Genomic DNA, 22,277 nt, shown 5'->3' on the forward strand with positions numbered 1-22,277 from the left:
ACTTTCTGAGTAAATGGATAGTTTTTTAAAAATGAGTTCATTATAAAAGTAACACATTGTACAAATTTAGATAGCACAGATGTTTATAAATCAAAATTCCCTCTTCCCCTCTTTTTCTAATCTTGTCTTTATGTACCCAGTTGCAATAATGTTCTTATGTTTGTTCAGGATAAAATGAACTTTCTTTTTTTTCCTAATTGTTATTGTGGGCATGTTAATTTTTTTTAAGTGTGATCTTCTCAACTCCTTGGTATTTGAGGAAGTAAAGTAAAATATAATTTATATGACTTAAAAAGAAAATAATATGGTTGAAAGCATTTTGGCATTAGAAAATAAAATGAGGTATTAATTTTTGCCATAGTTATGAGCTTGAAACCCCTAAGAATGAGCAAAGCTAGAGCTTAGGGAATTACACTTTCTATTGCACTTTCTGCTCCTGGCACCCCTCTGGGTTCCTGTGATAGAGAAGTTTCATTTATTGCAGGGCTGTCTACTCTTGTTCCTAGAAGCATAATTTCTTCTTCTTCTTTTTCTTCTTTTTTTTTACTTCTCTGTGAGTGAGGTTTTTTTTTTTTTTTTTTTTTTTAATTAATTTATTTTAGAGAGGGAGAGAGCGTGAGCCATGTGTGTGAGCAAGAGGAGGGACGAAAGAAGAGAGAGAGAATCTCAAGCAGACTCCCCACTAAGCCTGGAACCCGATGTGGGGTTCAGTCCCACCACACCACGCTAAAATCAAGAGTCAGATGCTCAAGTGACTGAACCTGTGCCTGGGTGTGTTAGTTCTTATTAAGCAGATTCTCTAGGCTGCCTCTGAGATTGCAGAAAATAGGACAAATGAATCTACTAGGTGCTAGGTGGCCTGGGTTTGAATCTCATGTTTTTAGATTGTACACTGCAGATGCTCTGTAACGTTGGCCAGTGACTTGTCTTCTCTGGGTCTCAGTTTATTCTGTAAAATGGCTAGATGATGATACTCATCACATAGGTTTGTTGTAAAGATTAAATGAGTTACAATGTAAAGCATTTAGAACAAGCCTGCCAGAAAAGAAGTGCTTAATGAGTGACAATGGTGATGATGAAAGCTTGAGTTCTGGTGCTATAATTTGTTCATAACTATTTAAGTAGACTGAATTGCTCATGATAACTTCTTATTGTAGATGAAGTGGCTGTGATTGACGAAATTCAAATGATTAAAGATCCAGCCAGAGGATGGGCCTGGACCAGAGCACTTCTAGGTTAGTGGTCTTAATGCTAAGACCTATGCTTTTTGACATCTGCATGGAGTTGCATTCCTCTGCTTGACATTACCAAATAGAGTCATTAGGATCCTCTCTTTTTGATATAAATCAGATAAAAAAGTCAGCCTGGTGGGAGTTCTTATCCTAGATATTATTTTAATAATGAGAAGTCCAGTTTTCTTACTATAAAGTTAGCATAACCAGTTAAAGTTAAAATGTTTCAATCTTGCCATCTTTACAAACCAGGATTGACAATGGTGTTTCTTGGCAGTCTTTCTCCTCATGCATATGGTGTTTTGTGAATGTATTATTTTGTATTTTGCTTTTCTTCAGTTCTCTTGTTTCATACTTTTTTTCATATCACATATTAATGCTGTATGTTCTCCACTAAAGAGTTGTACTATTTTTTTTCCATAGAGTTAACATTTTTTTCTATTACCGATAGAACTACAGTAAAAATTTTTGTGGCCATAGCTTTTTATTTAGTTTGTTTCTTTAGGATAGGCTTCTGGAATTGGAGTTCTTGAGATACATGGACATGAACGAATGTTTCCACTGCTTGATATTAGAGTGAATTTTTGATCATTGTGTTGTAGGGCAGGTGCTTTCAAATTTAAAAACAAGTAGCTGAATTCTTTCATGAAACAAAGCATATACATTAAAGTCTATAAGATGAGAGTGGATCTGCTCAGTGGTTAGGAGCTTGGAGTTTCTTTTACCCTCCAGTCCTTAACCTCTGAGGTACCTCAGTGATTTCCTGGAGCCTACTTTGAGTAGCACAAGTACAAGATTCATTGCTAACCATCAGAATACCAGGTTTTGGTCCTGGGTGGTTTCACCCTCTATAACAGACTCAAAACCTTGAACCAAAGCAGTTTAAAAGCTTTGAGATTTATAAAAATAGAGATAATCTTTGCCCACCAAAAGATGTTTTGAGGTTTGCATCACAGAGATAATATTGATGAAAACACTAGGTAAAGTCATAAAGCAAACTTAAAGTATTTTTGCTACATAAGGTGTTACATATTTAATTTCATATCTTTAAAAAACTACCGATTTTGCATTTAACAGGACTTTGTGCTGAAGAAGTTCATTTGTGTGGAGAATCTGCTGCTATTGACCTGGTTACTGAGCTTATGTACACGACTGGGGAAGAAGTGGAGGTACTAGATTATATGTTTTGTTCTCAAGGTGGCACAGCAAATAGCCTAGAGTACCCCAGCACTGGCTTCTTAGGTTCCAAATAGTGGCAAAATCAGAACTTAACTAAAAAGAAAACTTCATTTCCTCACAACTGACTAGATCATACATACTTGATTGAATCTCATGATTTGAAATCCTGACAGAATGGCCCCATCCCTTAAGCCTTCCAAAAATACAAGAGACTCTCTTCATCTTCTTTTGACAAAACCTTTTGGAGTTTGAGCAGATCTCTTTAGAATTAAATAAGTCAGGAATGTTGGAAGTTTGAAGCTTAGCAAAAGTTCATGGTTTTCAGAGCTTCAGATGTCAGGTATTAGGGCCTTTGATCTACATCTAATTGCTAGAGATAGTTTATATCCCTTTCTCAAATTCATAGAGTAGAAAAGTAACGAGTTTTTTTTTTTACTAGTTTTTTTTTTATTACTATAGTTCTTGAATAAGATGAGGAAATATTTAAAAATTGGTCCATTAGTTTTGTGTTCAGCTTTCAGGGAGAGGCTGGAATGTAGTGGAAGAAATTCTGCGTTCTAGGGTTTGCTGTTAACAGCTTTGCATTCTTAGGCAAATCATGGAAGATTAAAACTGAAAGAATCCTCATCAGACCTGGTCTTTATATGGGCTCTATTTACTTTTTCATAAAATGGGAATAATAGCTAATAACCATTATGATGTTACCAAATTGCCATGAAAATTGAATATATATGAAAGTGCTTTAAAAATTTGTGAAGTGCTTTATGGCATCTTATTAATTTAGAAATACCAATCAGAGGGCAGCCTGGGTGGCTCAAAGTTTAGTGCTGCCTTCAGCCCAGGGCCTGATCCTGGAGACCTGGGATTGAGTCCCACATCAGGCTCCCTGCTTGGAGCCTGCTTCTCCCTCTGCCTGTGTCTCTGCCTCTCTCTCTCTCTCTGTGTCTCATGAATGAATAAACAAAATCTTTTTTTTTTTTTTATAAAAAAAGAAATACCAATGAGAACTGATGGTAAAATTCATAATATGAAAATAAATGTTTTTCTGTATTTTTCCTTTGAAAAATGTTGGAACCTGTCAGTTTTTAGCTACTTTTGATTGCCTTGCAAGTTTTTTTTTTTTTTAATTTTATTTATTTATTTGGCAGAGAGTGAGAGAGAGAGAGCGAGCACAGAGAAAGAGGGAGAAGCAGACTCCCAGCTGAGCAGAGTCCAGTGTGGGGCTCAGTCCTTCAGTCCCAGGATACTGGGATCATGACCTGAGCCAATGGCAGTCTCTTAACCGACTAAGCCACCCAGGCACCCGGCTTTGCAAGTTTTTCACTTAGTTATTAGTCACAAGAAGTTTTATTTTATTTTATTTTATTTTATTTATTTTATTTTATTTTATTTTATTTTATTTTATTTTATTTTATTTATTATTTTATTTATTATTTTATTTTATTTTATTTTATTTTATTTTATTTTATTTTATTTTATTTTATTTTATTTTATTTTTTAGTCACAAGAAGTTGAGTTAGGTGTCTTTAATTTACAATGTCATGTCTTTATTATAGGTTCGAAACTATAAGAGGCTTACCCCCATTTCCGTGCTGGATCATGCACTCGAATCATTAGATAACCTTCGGCCTGGGGACTGCATTGTCTGTTTTAACAAGAATGATATTTATTCTGTGAGTCGACAGATTGAAATTCGGGGATTGGAGTCAGCTGTTATATATGGCAGTCTCCCACCTGGTAATTATTGGCTTTCATCATAACAGTGATGGGATATGGGAATATACAGGGATATGAAGTCTCTAATTTTTGCATTTATGCTGAGCTATGTATAGAAAGCACAGTAAAAGATATTAAGTTGTTTGCACAATCATTTGCTATGGGTCATATAAAATTTCTCTGGTTTGTTTTGGTGGGAATAGAGTTTTTAAATTATTCATAGCTCTTGCTGCTGTTGTTGGGCTGTATTTTAAATGTTGAGTTGATGATTTTCTTACAGAAATGTCATTAAAGAGGTGCCGAGGTGGCTTAGTTGGGTAGGCATCTGACTCTTGATTTTGGCTCAGGTCATGATTTCAAGGTTATGAGATTGAGCCCCATATTGGGCTCTGAGCTGGGCCTGGAGCCTGCTTGGGATTCCCTCCCCCTCCCTATGCCCTTTTGGGCTTGTGCTCTCTGTCTCTCTCTAAAAACCAAACCAAACAAAAACATTCAAATGTGAAATAGGAGCTTGGTAATTGGGAAGCTGTAGTTCTGAAGTCTCTTTTCTGTAAGAGAGAGAGTGTGTGTGAGTGCAAGTGGGATGAGAGGGGCGAGGGGGGGGGGGGGAGAGAATCCCAAGCCGACTCTATGCTCACCCAACGTGGGGTTTGTTCTCATGACCCTGAGATCATGACCTGAGCTGAAGCCAAGAATTGGTTATTTATAGCTGACTGAAAAACCTGAGTGCACAGAAACAATGAGTTTTATTCATAAAAACGGAGAATAGAAGGTGAGGAGTTCCAAGATATACTTAGTGTGATGTGGTAAAAGATTTAGAACACTGAACTAACATAAACTGTTCTTATTTTAGGGACCAAACTTGCTCAAGCAAAAAAGTTTAATGATCCTGATGATCCTTGTAAAATCCTAGTTGCTACAGATGCAATTGGCATGGGACTTAATTTGTAAGTAATTTGTTTTTAATCATCATGGATATTCAATGGATTGGATGGCAATTAAACATTTTCTAATTGGCATTAGAGTGACCAAGTACTTAGGTTTAGGACAGTGGGTATTATAATACAGATCTGAGATTTATCTTGCCTTCATCTCTTGAGAGAATAAAAAGAAAGTATCACATAGCACTAGGAGTTTTGAGTGATACTCCCTACCACTAACCTATTATATTATCTCACTGTATTTTCAGTTTTTCAGCAAGTGTGTGAATGAATGCCCGTTAGGAATGTGGGGCTAGCCATTGGCTCTAGGAATAACAGTATTATGACTAAATATTCCTCTCTGGGTAATCAAAGCAATTATACCTTTATGAATCAAAGAACTACTCAAAGCTGTTAATAGCAGCCAAATTCTTTTGTTTTTAAAGAGAGAGTATGTGAGAAGGGAGAGGTAGAGGGAGAAGGAGAGGGAATCTCCAGCAGACTTCTTGCTGATCACAGAGCCCACCATGAGGCTCCATCTCAGAATCTTGAGATCATGATTGGAACTGAAATCAAGAGTCTGACACTTAACCCACTGAGCCACCCAGGGATAAATTTACATGTTTGTTAAAAAACAAACATTTTGTTTACATTTTGTTAAAAAAATACTTTTTAATGGGAAGGAAAAGAATTACTGACAGAACTCTTTTCCTTATTCTGTAAACAGTGGGATAAGATTGTAAGCAAGCCTAAACTAGAATTGCAGTGAGCATTTCTGCAATGACTCAAATGATGGAGAGTTTTTTATATAGTAGTCTGTGTGAGTGCTTTTATTTCTATTTCAGGAGCATAAGAAGAATTATTTTTTACTCCCTTATAAAACCCACCATCAACGAAAAGGGAGAGAAAGAAATAGAACCGATTACCACTTCTCAGGCCTTGCAGATTGCTGGCAGAGCTGGTAGATTCAGTTCAAAATACAAAGAAGGAGAAGTGACGACAATGAATCGAGAAGACCTCAGTTTATTAAAGGAAATTTTGAAAAGGCCTGTGAATCCTATAAAGGTAAGGTGTAATGTGTTAATTACTTCTCTGTGGAGGACAGTGGTTCCTTCCTTCACCCACCTTCCAAACTATTGCTCTGACACCTGGAAACTGAAAAAAGCAAAAGAAAGTTTTGTGTCATGAAAATCACGTCAAGAAAGCCCTACTTTACTGCTTTGGAGAGGCATAGGGACCCCTTCATCAGAGGGAGTGTGCAAGTGAAAGATTCAGACTGAATAAGTTTAGTGAACCTGATTTTCCTTTAGTTCTTTCTATAGTCCTTTTCTTTTTTCTTTTAAAGATTTTATTTATTTATTCATGAGAGACACACAGAGAGAGACATAGACATAGGCGAGGGAGAAGCAGGCTCCCCTCAGGGAACCCGTCATGGGACTTGATCCCAGGACTCTGAGATCATGACCCGAGCCGAAGGCAGACACTCAGCTGCTGAGCCACCCGGGCATCCTCTTTCTATAGTCTAAGCAATGGATAGGGTAGGGGGATATTTACTTTTGGTGGACACACAGTTACATCAGAATGAAGAATATCGAGAAACTTGAATGTAGAAGAAACTCTTGAGCCAGTAAGGACAAGCTTCAGTTTTGGTTAGTGCAGTTAATGAGGCAGCAGCCTGTATATTGTAAACAAACTGTTACAATTTAAGTTGCTTGGAAAATTCACTTAGAAATTAACATGGCTTTTCTCACTTTCCAGTGGCACTGGTAAGGGGGATAGAAAGGAGATGATGCAAAGAAACATTTCCTGGGGGAATTCTGTGCTTGAGAGAATTCCTGTAGCTTTTGTGAAGAGTGCAGTTGACAGTGACACACCCCCGCTTTTCTTCTGTGCACCTTATTTCCTATGCTTATACTCTTCCTCCTCCCATGATCCAGGTCTCACTTCTTTCCTCTATTCATCCTTTGCTCTTTCTCTTTCTCATTCCCTTTCTTCCCCTCATTGTCATATACTTACTGTAGGCATTCATTAATACTGGATTGTCGTTGAAGAGATCACTGGCCTCCAGTTTAGACACTCTCTCTTGTATTTATTTATGTTTGTCTGTCAGTTTTATTGCCTTGGCTAAAGTGATTGGGTTTTCCTTGTTTATTTTTGTTGAGTGAAGATAACTGAGACCCCGGAAAGCAGTTTTGGTACTCATGTCATCGTAGAGTTTAGGAGTACAACTAAGATGTATATGAAAGATTGACTAGTGACTCAGTAGGTATAATTGCTTATTTTTACTAAATCATCTCATCAACTTTCTTAATTGGTAATAAATGGGAAAGTGATGTTGCACTTTTCTTTTTTATTCAAATTCTTGTCATTTAACTTATTTGGTGAGAACTTAGCCTGAATATAGGACTTTATTTAGAAATAACTTAAGAAAAGTTTTCCTTTAAAAAGAAAAAAAACTCACAGTTCTTTCTTTTACTCAAGGCAGCCGGTCTTCATCCAACTGCTGAACAGATTGAAATGTTTGCTTACCATCTCCCTGATACAACACTTTCTAATCTCATTGTAAGTACAAACTCAGTTTTAAATCTCTTCTAACATCTAAAATCTCTTCTAAAAATGTTAATATGTCAGACAATTGCTGGTTAGCGTCTTGGGCATCAGTGGAAAGTCTTGTTTTTGTGACATTGCTGTGTGAAGTTTATCTTGAAAGTGAAAACTTTCTCTCAGAATCTTCTGGGACTTTTGTCCTGAGGAATTTTCTGAGTATTTCAGGTTGGGAAGACTGTGGGGAAGGTCTTCTAGCTTGTGAAGGCAGCAAATTAAGCAGGCCTTACTAGTAAACTGTTAGAGACTTAAAGAGATTGCCTTTTGTAGAGTTGAGTACTCTATTCATGCCCATTTAGGCAGTCTAGTAATACATTACATCTTTTCCCCCTCCAGGATATTTTTGTAGACTTTTCACAAGTTGATGGGCAGTATTTTGTCTGCAATATGGATGATTTTAAATTTTCTGCAGAGTTGATCCAACATATTCCATTAAGTCTACGAGTGAGGTATGTTTTCTGCACAGCTCCTATCAATAAGAAGCAGCCCTTTGTCTGTTCTTCATTGTTACAGGTAAGCCTTTGTCTTTATATTTTGAGTTGTTTCAAGTCTGTGCATTTCCCCAAACAATACTTTGTTATTCAAAGTAAAATTTGGAGAGTTTTTGGTACGAGATACTATATAAGAACTTAAATATAAAATGGCTCTTTTTTTCCTACAGGGCAATTTTTTGAGGGAAAGGGGAACTATTTTGTATTTAGATTTATATGGTAGCCTTTGTGAAGAAGCTGAAACAACTATAATTTTTTTTTTTTTGAAGAAAGTGTGTCTTTGCCTAATGTTATACTTCTTCCTTTTTTTTCTTTAAGTGGGGTTTTTTTTTGGACTGCTTTTTTTTTTTTTTTTAAGATTTTACTTATTTATTAATGAAAGACACAGAGAGAGAGAGAGAGAGAGAGAGAGCGAGAGAGCGAGCAGCGTGGCAGAGACACAGGCAGAGGGAGAAGCAGGCTCCATGCAGGGAGCCTGATGTGGGACTCCATCCAGGGTCTCCAGGATCAGGCCCTGGGCTGAAGGTGGCGCTAAACCACTGAGCCACCGGGGCTGCCCTGGACTGCTTTTTAATATTTGTTTATTTATTTTAACTAGGCTCCATGCCCAATGTGGGATATGAACTCATAACCCTGAGATTAGGAGTCACATATTCTACCAATTGAGTCAGCCAGGTGCCCCGATATACTTCTTTCTTGATGGCAATGGTTACTATTTTTTGGAAGGAGAAGGGTATAGGGGTAGCTGTGGCAGTAGTATTCAGTTTTCCTAATTATATGGCACTGAGCCAGAGATTGTGGTCTTAGATGAGTTTGGTGCAAGCTTCCAGCCCCTTTTCTTTTCATTCATTTGCATAGGAGTACAAACCACAGTCTTCTGAGGAACACATGATACACAAGGGGAATAGGGAAGTGTAGTGGAAGCTGAACCTCCAGCCCCCTGCCATGTCCTCTCACCTCATCGAGCCCTTGCCTCTCTCCTATTGCCTCTGCCTGGGGCGCCATCCCACTACACCCCCAGAAGGCCTCCTCTTGAATCTTCCTCAAATTTAGAGTCTCACTACTGTCTTCTCTGTAAAACTCAGCATTCTGCATACTAGCTGTGTTCCTACCAAATCTGTTTCTAAATTTATGTACTAAATTACTTTAAAATTGCATAAGTACTACATAAATGCTTTCTTGTTGCACAAAGTTAAAACATTACAGATAAATTAAATTGGGTTACCACACCCAATCCCAGTCTCTAACAGAGCTACGGTTAACAGTTTGTCATTGCAGACCTCTTCCGTTGTGTTTGCCTACATATGTGTACATATAGAAATTCTAGTTTTGTTGCATGGGTGTGTTTTCCCGTAAATGTTATAATGAATTATTCTGCAACTTGCCTTTTTCTTTTCCCATTAATATGTCTTAGAGTATTGCATGTCCAGGTATTTACCTAGATAATGTGTTTCTTAGAGCTGGTATTTATGGGAGAGTTAGGATAAGTTTGAGGTTTATGGAACAAAGTCTCAAATGCTATACATTGACCTAGATGGAGCTTCAGTCCATGGCACCCAATCTGTTTATACCATCCTCCAAACAGCTGTTCTAATGAAGCAGAAGCATTTTACTAAGGAGTAAGAAGTCTGGAATGGTACAGTCTAACAGTTGCTTATATGTTATGTAACTAGTTATTATGTGAAATGTAGAGATTTTTCCTTTTTCCTTGTCACTATTATTACTGAACTATAAAAGAGCTCAATCTCATTGATGGCCTCTAATGCCCCCCAGGATAGTTGTTTGGAATCAGTGTTCTAGGGAGATCCTTTGGGGCTGGCTACTGGACAGAGGTATCCGATAGGCATCTCTCCCTTCCCTTCTCTGGGCAGCTCTGTATTTAACTCTTTTATATACTGGGTTTCCCCCAGTATGTGGTAAAAAAATATTAAAGCCCCTGTCTTTGTAAGAGAAATTGAGTTTGGCTTGTCCTGTTTAGCAGGTTAGTATCATCACATTTCCAATCTTCTTGGCTATCCTGTTTGGCATTTATTAAGCTTAGAATGTACGACTGAATTTAATAAAATCATAACATTATTTAACCACAGTTGTTCTAAAACTGCTTTGCCCCTCTGAAGAATTGACCTTGCTTAGGTCAAACATTTAGGGATAATTTTCCCTAATTAAGAAATGAACCATTTGAAATCAGCTTATTTTTGAAGCTAAAGATTTTAAACTTTTGCTCTAGAGGTTTCATATGGTTGTGGTCTGTATGCTATAGATAGATCATATTTGTTTCATATGGTTGTGGTCTGATGTGTAATAATGCTTAGCATTGTTGGGGACTGGGAGCAGCCTGGTTTTCCAGCCACATTCTCCCAACAGTGTCCTGTGGTTCAAGAAGGAGTTCTGGTGGTCTTATGGTATTAAAGAGGAAGCTGAAGCACAGAGTGGTGGCTTGGCCAAAACAATACAGCTGAGTCAAGAGGTAGTCTCTTTACCAGTTTGATGGACTTATGCCCAACCTTGCACCAAACCACCTCAAAGAGTTTCTTTAAGATACGGGAACATTAGAAAGATACAGCTCATATTTGTAGTTTAATGAAAGAGTAGAAATGAGAGTCTTCAATGTCTGTCTAGAACTTAGAACATTAAATGTTCATAAAAGTTAACAGACATAGGCTCTGGAAAATTATTATTATTTTTTTTTTTTTGTAAAGATTTTATTTATTTATTCATGAGAGACAGAGAGAGGGCAGAGACATAGGCAGAAGGAGAGCAGGCTTCCTGCAGGGAGCCCGATGTGGGACTTGATCCTGGGATTCCAGGATCACATCCTGGGCCGAAGGCAGGTGCTAAACTGCTGAGCCACCCAGGCGTCCCTGGAAAGTTAATTCTTGTACAACTTCGGATGCACATATTATTGCCCTGGTTTTGGAAAGTGAAGGAAACCCCTATTTTTTCAAAGTATCTTTATAAAGTATTAAAGGTTCTTAAAAATATAGAAAAGTATAAAGAACTTTATTAAAACATAACAGTTAATGGTTTATTGTGCTTTCTTTCTCTAATCATAGATTTAAGTGAATTTTGAGTTTTTTACCAAACTCTTTTCTTCTCTTTCAGTTTGCCAGGCAGTATAGCAGGAATGAACCGCTGACCTTCTCATGGTTACGCCGATATATTAAATGGCCATTACTTCCACCTAAGAATATTAAAGACCTCATGGATCTAGAAGCTGTCCATGATGTCTTAGATCTTTACCTATGGCTAAGGTATCAGATTTTTCCTTTATGGACTCTGATTATTCTGAGTAATAGGGGAAATCAAAGGTTTATGAATGAATGAATGATCTTTTGTTCCCTCAAGATAGACATATTTTTGCAATGTACTCTATATTATGCTTATTGTCCATTATGGCTGTTGAGCCTTGCTTATATCCATTCTAAAAATGACTTAAGGACTTCTTATGATTCTAGTTAGGATAGGTAGATGAGAAGGTTTACTAGATCCTTGCTACATAAGTGGTGGTCCCTGGACCAAAAGCATTTGTATCACCTGGAAGCTTGTTAGAACTAGAGAATATCAGGCTCAGCCCAGACTTAATCAGAAGGCATTGTAACAAGATCCCCAGATGATTTCCTTGTACATTAACATTTGAAAGGTACTGTGCTAGATTAGTGATTGTCTCTCTTTTTTTAAAAAATATTTTATTTATTCATGAGAGACACAGAGAGAGAGAGAGACAGAGAGGCAGAGACACAGGCAGAGGGAGAAGCAGGCCCATGCAGGGAGCCCGATGTGGGACTTGATCCTGGGACTCCAGGATCACACCCTGGGCCGAAAGCAGGTGCTAAAACTACGGAGCCACCCAGGCGTCCCTAGATCATTGATTCTCAAAGGTAGGGCATGTCCCACCAGGGTAGCATATCGGAATCACGTAAGATACGAGTAATAACCTACCCTCATAATGACAATATTCCTCAGGTGTGCTGGGGCAGAAACAAAGGTTGAGCAAAGGCACTGGACAGAGTTTGCAAAAACAACATGTGGGATCAGTCGGTGTCAAGAAGTAGTTAAGTCATGGAGATAAGTCCAATGACTGATAAGAACTGTTGCTATAACATAATATTTCTCTTTCCCAGCTACCGGTTTATAGATATGTTTCCAGATGCCAACTTTATTCGAGACCTCCAGAAAGAACTAGATGGCATTATCCAAGAAGGTGTACACAACATCACCAAACTGATTAAAATTTCTGAGACACATAAACTGTTGAATTTGGAGAGCTTGTCAGCAGAGAACCAGTCGCGATTGTCAGGAGCTTTAAAGAGCCAGGCTAGAAGGATGCGTAGCACCAAAACTTTAGGGAGTAAAGCTATGGAGCCACCTACCTCCAACGCGGAAGAGAAATCTCTTGCTTCCAGGTTGGTGCAGCAAGGTCTCCTCACTGCAGACATGTTGAAACAGCTAGAAAAAGAATGGTTGACACAACAAACTGAGCATGGCAAAGAAAAAACAGAGCCTGGAACTCACTCAAAAGGGACAAGAAGAAAGAAGAAGGAGCCTCCTTCAGATTAGTTTTATTTTATTTTCATTTTTGCAAATAAAAGTATTTTAAAACCTTTTTTTTTTTCTCCTATGTATTTACTGCCTGCTGTGGTATTGTGGCTATCTCTTACTGGGGTCTTTTTGCTTGGGAAAATTAGCTCTTAAAGATAACTAAACTGCTGTTAATTTCAACATTTAATTATGAATGTCTTAGAGATTTTATTTAAAGCTTTATATAGTGGCTATTTGTAGTATAGCACTAAGATAATGCACTATAAGGAACTGTATGGGAATAACATCAGTTCAGTGAATTGTTTTGATCAGTTTCCTACACTATTGCCGAAGATGTCATAGTTGGAGTTAGGTTTTTTTTGTTTTTGTTTTTGTTTGTTTTAGATTTATTTTAGTGTGAGTGTGGGGAAGGGGAGAAGGAGAGGGAGAGAGAATCTCAAGCAGACTCTCCATTGAGTGCAGAGCCTGATGCAGGGCTTAATCTCATGACCCTGAGATCATGACCTGAGCTGAAGCCAAGAGTTGGTTGTTCAACCAACTGAGCCACCCAGGAGCCCCATAGAGATTTTTGAATCACATTGCTGTCTATTGTACCCATGTACCAGAGGCTGTTCTTGGTGCTGGAATTATGCAGGAAGCAAGACATAATGTTTCTGTGCTCATGGAGATTATATTTTGATATGGAGCAAACTGGAGTTAAGTTAATAAATGATGTCAATTCTGTGAGCGCAGAGACTGTTGTCTATGTAGTTCACTGCTATACCGAAATATAGTAGAGGCAACAATCAGTCTGAAATGAATGGATGTAATTTCAGAGAAATGCCAGAAATAGAATAAGGGAAAAGAATGACAAGGCTTTGGAGTTGTACAGATCAGGGTACAGTTTTGCTCTTCACTGCTAAGCTCAGAGACCTTGCTGTCTCTGGTGCTTGGTCTCTGCATGGACAATAATATATACGTACTTGGAATTGTCCAGTAGGTTAAGTATGATGAGATCCTGTTTAGCACAGGATTTGGTATACAAGAAGTGTTTTGTAAGTGAACCTGAATGTTTGGGTTCACTGTGAATTGAGCTCTTAGGTTGTTTCAGGAGCTGAGCTAATTTCTTAATTTGTAAATTGAGACTGACTTCAGGCTAGGGATTAGACCTGATTTGGTTGAAATTGGGTCAAGGAACAGCCAAGTTTTGCCAAGCTAGTCCTCTCTTTCTGGCTTTTTCTTCAGTACAGAGTTCAGAAGATATTTCATTTAGTTGGGATGGTAAGGGGCACCTGGATGGCTCAGATGGTTAAGCTTCTGCCTTTGGCTCAAGTCATGATTTGTGGGTCCTGGGATTGGGCTCTCTGCTCAGCAGAGTCTGCTTCTCCTTCTCCCTCTGCCTGTCTCCCCTGCTCCTGCTCTTTTTCTCTCTGTGTCTGAAATGAATAAATTAAAAAGTAATTGAGATGGCAATCTTTATTCTTCCATCCTTTGCTTACATGGAAATAAAGTCTAAACAGGTGGCACTGACTATATTTCTCCCTTGCTTGTGGGTAAACAGGAGTGAAATGCCTAGGACATATTTCTTTTGATATTCTGCGTTTAAGCAACTTCATCTTCTTGAATTTGCTTTCCTCTGTGATTTATACTATAGTAGACCTAGTCCGTTCTTGCCTAGATGGTCTCAAGAAACACTCACGAATTGACCTGGATAATGGATGTGATCTCATTGTATTGAAGTGGTAACGTACATAACTTGGAGTGTTGTGATTCTCCCACTTACTCCAGGTTGGGGGCCACGTTGGTAAGTCCGAGAAGACAGGCAAGACACTTGCAAACGTAGGCCAGGTAAATGTTAATGAAGCCTCAGATGAAGCGGGGTTAGGGGCTATTGTAAGGGAAGGGCTACTTGAACACTGAATTAAGGAGAGTAATATTGTTTACCCTCTAACCCTTCTCTTTGTAGGGGAGGGAGAGCTTTATGGTTAGGCAGAAGAGACTGAAGAAAGATGATATCAGGTGCAGCAAAAAGGAAAAATGTAATTGGAATGGCCCTGAGTAATTCTCTGCAGTGTGTTTACTTGTCGCCAACCAAACAGCCTGGTCTCCCTTCCAATAAGGTCATGTTTTCAGTGATTCTAAAACATGACTGTTTTGTTTTTCCTTGTAGCTTTCTAGCAGGTTTTGAAGTACTTGCATGAAAGCCCTCCTCGGATTACTGTGGATTCAGCTGTACATCAACATGAGGCTCAGATGCCCACCTGAGTTACAGCAGAACAGAGCTAGATAATTTAATAAATTGTGAACAGTAACATAACTGGTTAGGATTAATAACCTATGCCTTATAATGCTTTGTATGTTGTATTTGTGGACTAGTATAAACCTGCAAAGTGGAATTGAGGGCTTTGAAAAAATGACTTATTGTGACTCACAAAACATACAAAACGATCAAAACACCAGAATTTCTTATAACTTAGAACCAGGAGTCTGTAGTTATTATGCAGTCATTCTAGGTGTTTCTGACTCAAACCTATTAGGATATAATGAAAAGTTATGGTTTGTTAAGAACCTGGCAAATGGATAAATGAATCAGGCTATTTTCTTGCTCTATTTCAAAGCCATAAAATATATAAACGAGCAGAAATAGCAACATTTTTAAACAGACTTCTGAATTATCACGGTTATCTAAAAGCCTGTCACTTAACATAGGGAAACAGTTTCAGACAGAGATAAGTAACAGTTGTCTTTATGGGCAAAAATGCTAGAGAACAACAACAAACTTGAAATAAGATTGGGCTTAGAAGACATTTCAAGAACTACTTTTGGTAAATTTGGGTAGAGGATGTGATCTTAAACTTGGTCCTTCAAGGCTACATTTTTACTATCTACCCTAAAATTTGATACCATGTGCTCCCTATCCACTCAGTGTCCTTAAAAGTCCCTAGTTCTTCTAGAAGTCTGGGAAAGGCTTGTAACCTTAGTGACTACTTTGAACTGCCAATTGACATACCTGTAAATTGCAGTGAAATTGATAATCCCTGCTGGAAAATCTCAAGTACTTGTAATCAGGCCAAGACATGTAGGTATGTACGTACATATGTATGTGTCTATTATATACATATATATATATATATATATAGTTTTTAATTCCTTAAGTAATTTGTAATGTTCACAAATTGCCTGTTGTTTTAACAGCTGCATTTTTATCTTCTTAACATGCATAGCACTTGTTAGTCCTTTTAAAATGTAAATAGGGGCGCCTGGGTGGCTCAGTCAGTTAGGTGTCTGACTCATGATTTTGGCTCAGGTCATGATCTCAGGGTTGTGAGGTTAAGCCCTGCATTGAGCTCCATGCTTAGCACAGAGTCTGCTTAAGATTCTTTCCCTCAAAAAAAAAAAAAAAAAAAAAAAAAAAAGATTCTTTCCCTCTACTCACTCGCACTCTCTCTCTTTAAAAACAAAACAAAAAACCTGATAAATAGGTGGATGTGGATCACGTTTTATCTATAAAATTCCCTTTGCATATAAGTATTTAAAGTATAATAAATTCAAATTCAAAAGAAATGCATGATATAAATTCAAAAGAAAGCTTTTTTTGGAAAAAAAAAAAAACTTTAAGCCACACTTCTGCATATTAACTTTAATCTGTATACATAAGTTAAATAAGCTTAAACTACTTTTAAAAATTATTTTTTTTGTCAAAGTACTATACACACATGCGCGCGCACACACACACAGCTTAAAAGCCAGAGGCAAGTACTTTAAACTGTATTCTATTTCTTCTAGTACTTACTTCATTGACACTACATAATATGCCTCTCCTATTATTTCCTGAGTTATTTTAAGAACTTAGCTACTGATTTCCTGTTTTCAGGTGAGGATTTAGCTTTCTTAAATCTCCCCTTAAATCAACTCATTCTCTCCATTTCCTTTTTGATACAGCTGTTGCTTCTTTTTTTCCTTTTTCCTTTTTTTGGGTTATTGTTGTTAAATTCGTATTTAGAAATTATGTTCATGACGTTTGTACTACTTCACAGGTCATTTCTCTAACTTTATTTTCTAACCTCTCGAAATCTTAGTTTATCATAGTGTTTGTTTCTTGGAGCTCATTATTAAGAGGAGTAACAATAAATGACATAATGTCTTTATCTGAGAATAGATTTAGATACACTTTTGAGTCACAGAATTCTGAAGAATAAAGAGTATGTTGGGGTGTTGAGGGAAAAAGAAGATAAGAATTTTGTTGCTTCATGTGAGAATGTTGTTATTCTAATAGCTGATGATCCTGAGTTCTAAGAAAGTAGATGCTTTCAGTGCTGGGTGTTTTGTGGAGACTTTTGCCATTAGAAGCGTAGAATCTGTACCTTGAGAGATGATGGAAGAAAACCTCCCATGATCTGGTCTTCTACATTCTACACAGTGATTTAATTTCATCACCACCTGGTCCATATACGATGACTACTCAGATATGTATACCAAATTCATATAAAAGATTTCCAACCGAATTGCCAACTCTGCCTGCTGTTATTTAATTTTTAATAGTATTAGAATTCATGTATTTTCACATATTCTTTTAACTAAATCTTGCCCTGATGTTAAAGCTTATCTCACGGATTTTCCTAGGCTAATGCTTTCTTCCCTTACTAATGTAATAAATACATCATATCTTGTATTGTTACAGCAAAGTTTACAATGTATATATATACACATTATTATATTTACTGACAACCTAGGTATAGTATTTCTTAGAGGCCATTATCTAATTAGCTGAATTTAAACTGCTGTAAGCTAATTTAAGAATGCTATAAAATGTAACCAGAGAATATAGATGTTTAAATACTATCAAAATAAAAAATATTGGAAAATGTGTCAGAAAGTATGCCTTTATATCATTCCCAGAAAGTCTTACTAGGAAATTCCTCATAGAGTCATATAAGCTTTTTATCAGTTATGAATTTTTCTAACTAGCCCAAAGTTAAATTTTTCTCTTTGAACTTAAAACTCTTGCTAGGAGTACTGAATTTTTTTAAAGTGTCATATACTTCCTCCCTCCCCACCAAGTTCCATTGTTTTTAGTTATTTTGTTTCTTGGATGCAGTATTTTATTTCCCTAAAGATACTTTAGATTTTTAAAAAATTTTCTTCTATTTCCTATATATATATATATGTATATATATATATATACACACACATATAAAAATATATATGTATATATATACACATGTATATGAAAAAATATATATGTATATATATACACATGTATATAAAAATATATATATGTACATATATATATTCTTGTTTGGTTTGATTTCTGCCTTTACTCTTGGTAACTTTTCTTGAGTGTCTAGTAATCTTTGGCTATGTTCATACTTAAAAGTGAGGAATGAAGCTACTGGGAAGCTCTGTTGACATGGATAGGGCTTATTAACTTCTGGGTTTTGATGCTGGTTGATTGGATCAGAAACTGGCATTTTTAAGTTAAGAAATAATTGACATATAACATTGTATAAGTTTAAGTTGTACAAGTTGTGTTGGTTTGATATGTTTATATATTGCGATATGGTTACTACAGTAACATTAGCTGAATAACTTTATCATGTCATATATTTATCATTTCTTTTTTGTATTGAGAACAGTTAAGATTTAGTATCTTAGTAACTTTGAAGTTTATAATATAGTACTGTTTTTTTAAAATTCTTTTAAAGACTTTATTTGAAAGAGCTCAAGCAGGGGGGAGGGGTGGAGTGAGAGAGAGAAAGAGAAGCAGACTCCCTGCAGGGAACCAGCTTCTCCCTCTACCTGTGTCTCTGCCTCTCTCTGTGTTTCTCATGGCTAAATAAATAAAATCTTTTTTAAAAATGAAAAAAAAGTTTTTAAATTTTACATGGAGGCTACCGTGGGGCCTGAACTAATGACCCTGAGATCAAGACCTGAGCTGCCACCTAGGCACCCTGATTTTCCATGTTCTTGATCCATTCATCTGTTGATAGACACTCAGATTATTTACATATCTTAGCTATTGTGAGTAATGCTGCAGTGTTCATATGTAGATTGTTTTTTCAATTTATTGATTGTTTCTTTTGCTGTGCAGAAGGTCTTTAGTTTGGTGTAGTCCCACTTGTTTATTTTTGGTTTTGTTGTCTGTGCTTTTGGTGACTTATCTAAGAAATCTTTGCCTAGACCAATGTCAAGGATTGTTTTCCTTGTGTTTTCTTCTATGAGTTTTATTATTTCAGGTTATTCATTCATGATTTCAGGCCTTACGTTCGTTCATTCATTCATTCATTCTAGAGAGAGAGCATGAGTGGAGGGGAGGGCCAGAGGCAGAGGGAGAGAGAGGATCTCAAGCAGACTGCACTGAGCACAGAGCTGGATGGACACAAGGCTCGATCCCAGGACCGTGAGATCAAGACCTGAGCCGAAACCAAGAGTCAAGTACTCACCCGACTCTGCCACCCAGGTGTCCCCAGGTCTTACAGTTAAATCTTTGATCATTTTGAGTTACTTTTGTGAGTGGTGTAGGTTTGGGGTCGCATGTGGACATCCAGTTTTCCCAGCATCATTTACAAAAGAGACCATCCTTTTCCTGTTGTGTGTTCTTGACACCCTTGTCAAAAATTAGTTGACTATATATGTGGGGGTTTATGTGTGGGTTCTCTATCCTGTTTTTCCACTGATCTATCTGCCTATTTTTATGCTCGTACCATACTGTTTTGATTAGTATAGCTTTGTAATATACCTTGAAATCAAGAATTACGATACCTGTTCTTTCTCAGGATTGTTTTGGCTATTGGGTTATTAGCTAGCTTTTTTAAATTTTATTTTATTTTATTATTAGCTAGCTTTTTAAGTGTATTCTCCAAATACCAGCATCTATAGGGTTCAAAAAAATAAACTTAAAAAATTTAGAATAGTTTTAGATGTACAGAAGAGTTGCAGAGATAGTACAGAGTTCTCCTATACTCCATACCCAGTCCCTCTTGTTGTAAACATCTTACATTATTGTGCTACATTTATTATAATTAATGAACCAATATAGATTACATTATTATTAACTAAAGTCCACAAATTGTTTAGATTTCCTTAATTCTTAAGGTAATGTCCTTTTCCTGCACCAGGATCCCATCCAGGATACATTGTTACATTTAACTATACGGTTTCCTTGGCTTCTCTTGGCTGTAACAATTTCTCAGACTTTTCTTGCTTTTGATGACTTCAACAGCGTTTGAAGTGAATACTAATCACATATTCTGTAGAATGTCCCTCATTTGGGATTTGTCTGATATTTTTCTTATGATTAGACTGGAATTTTGGGGCTTGGGGGGTAAAGTGGAGGTAAAGTGCTATTCTGATCATATCATATCAAAGGCATGTACTATCAACGTGACATCCCTGATGAGATGATGTCGACCTTGATTATCTGACTGAGGTAGAGTTTAGCAGGTTTCTCAGTTACTCCCTTCCCCCCTTCCATATTGTATTCTTTGGAAGGAAGTTACTGTGCAGCCCACACTTCAGGAGGGGGGCGATATGTTCCACATCCTTGAGGGGGGATTTCCTACTAAATTACTTGGAATTCTTCTGTATGGGAAATTTATTTATTTTTTTCTCCCCATTACTTATTTATTCAATTATTTCTTTATATCAGTATGGATCAATGGATATTTATTTTACCCTTTGGGTTATAATCGAATAATACTTACTCTTTTTGCTTAAATTGTCCTAACTTTGTTTATTCTCAGATCTTTTGGTTGGTTCCTTATGTCCTTGTATCCCATTGACATGTCTCTAACTTTCCTTTCCTTTTCATTTTTTTTAAAGCATTTACTTATTTTCTGGCACTACAAGATGCTCCAGGCTCATTTTGTGTATACTCTGTCTAGAAATCAGACATTTTCCCAAAAAGCCCAGGTCCCTTTGTGTGTGTGTGTTTGTGTGCATTGTGCGCACATGTGCATGCATGCCTGTGTTTATAGAATGACATTAGAAACTAAGATCCAGGTACCAGATGTGCTTGTTATTGCTATCATTGCTTCTATGGTCTTTTACTGGATGGATATACTAACTCACATACATATGTTTATCTACAAATATTTATATATCCGTGTATGTATTTGTCCATGTGTATCTATGCTAAGGTAATTATGAGTTTATACTGATGTCCTCAACTATAATCCTGTAACATGGATCATGGTAGCCTTCTCTCCTTGCTTGTTAGTAATTTCCCACTACTACAGAGAAAACCACTTCCTGCCATCCTCCTTCCATTAACTTAATGATCCAATTCCAGTATCCATGGGCAGTGGTTTCAGAATAGTCAAGCTGTGCTCCTGGAGGAAACAGCTTTAGCAACCAGTGTACAGCACTGTCCTTTTCTAGCTACTGTACCAGGACCTGTAGGAAGTACAGAGAATAAACAAGAAACTGTTGGGCACCTGGGTGGTTCAGTAGTTGAGACCGCAGGGAGCCTGCTTCTCCTTCTGCCTATGTCTCTGCCTCTCTCTGTGTCTCTCATGAATAAATAAATAAAATCTTAAAAAAAAAAAAAAAAGAAATGGTTGCCAGGTTGACATTCTTTCTGTCATGACTCTAACTTACTAAAACAGCAGGAACAGGAACCCAAAGTCTTGAATGACTGTTACACTGTCGCAGTCAAATGACCCCAGCAGGGTCTCAAAACCATGACTTCTATGGGAAAGATGACACTATGGGGGGTGCTAGAGATGGTATCTTGACTCTGGGGCTGAATGAAAATGAGCAGTAAGTTTGGGGGCATGTCTCAGGGGCTTTAGGGTGAAAAAGGAGCAAGTTTAGTTCCTGTATGTATAGTACATCTCACCCTTCTCCAAGCCCCGATTACTTGGATAATCGACTCCACTCATTCCACTCACTTCCAGATAGACTGAGGTCAGCATCTTCTCTCCCTCAGGAAGACTGTCTCTCATCATTTGTAATGCAGTTAGATTCTTTTGTCAGTCTGCATTGCATCCATGATCTAAATATTTTCGTAAATTCACATACATCAAATTCATTCCTTGTGCTGTAAAGTTCTGTGGGTTTTGACAGATGTATTGCATTATATCAGCATCATGCAGAAGTTTCCCTGCCCTGAAAACTCCCCCATGCTTCACTTATTTAATCCTCTTCTTCAAACCCTGACAGCCACTGATCTGCTTACTGTCTCTATAGTTTTACTTTTTCCACATCTAGTTCCATTTACCGAGGAAAAACTGGGTCTCCCAATTCCTCCCAGTGAAGGAGAAAAGGATGTATACAGATAGATGTCTGCTGGTACAACCTGGACAGGAAAAAAAAATGGTTTGGGATCTCATTACTCAGAGGGTTTCAGAGGCTTTGGGGTTCAGTCTCTCCAAAGAATAAAAATCCATTCTCTAGTAGGGCTGATGGTTGGCTGGTCTCCCATTGCTCTGGGTGGAGGAGCACATATGATGCCTGCTTTTTTATATAGACTTTTAGCTCATGTCCCATTTTTGGTTCTATGTCTTGCCTCTTGCTCTTCTAAAGTATCAGGGCCTCCAGTTCCTGAGCATTTTTAAAGTTTAAAATGCCATTGCTCTTTTCTCAACAAAATCATGGTCTTGCAGTCACTTATGCCT

At 37.3% G+C, this 22,277-nt stretch overlaps 1 protein-coding gene across 3 annotated transcripts in view; it reads left to right on the forward strand.

Moving 5' to 3' along the window:
* The window catches only part of SUPV3L1 (Suv3 like RNA helicase), a 29,512-nt gene extending 15,321 nt beyond the window's left edge, over nt 1-14,191 (forward strand). For all 3 annotated transcript variants that reach the window (XM_026003778.2, XM_026003788.2, XM_026003798.2), the window contains 9 exons: nt 1,158-1,235; nt 2,310-2,401; nt 3,968-4,148; nt 4,981-5,074; nt 5,893-6,112; nt 7,529-7,609; nt 7,988-8,164; nt 11,245-11,393; nt 12,264-14,191. In XM_026003778.2, the coding sequence (XP_025859563.1) occupies nt 1,158-1,235; nt 2,310-2,401; nt 3,968-4,148; nt 4,981-5,074; nt 5,893-6,112; nt 7,529-7,609; nt 7,988-8,164; nt 11,245-11,393; nt 12,264-12,699 (1,508 nt within the window). In that variant the 3' untranslated portion in view covers nt 12,700-14,191. The remainder of the gene's footprint in view (nt 1-1,157; nt 1,236-2,309; nt 2,402-3,967; nt 4,149-4,980; nt 5,075-5,892; nt 6,113-7,528; nt 7,610-7,987; nt 8,165-11,244; nt 11,394-12,263) is intronic.
* The last annotated feature ends 8,086 nt before the right edge of the window (nt 14,192-22,277 follow it).

The sequence above is a fragment of the Vulpes vulpes genome, chromosome 4 (assembly GCF_048418805.1).
Source record: "Vulpes vulpes isolate BD-2025 chromosome 4, VulVul3, whole genome shotgun sequence".
In the NCBI taxonomy this organism is placed as follows: Eukaryota; Metazoa; Chordata; class Mammalia; order Carnivora; family Canidae; genus Vulpes; species Vulpes vulpes.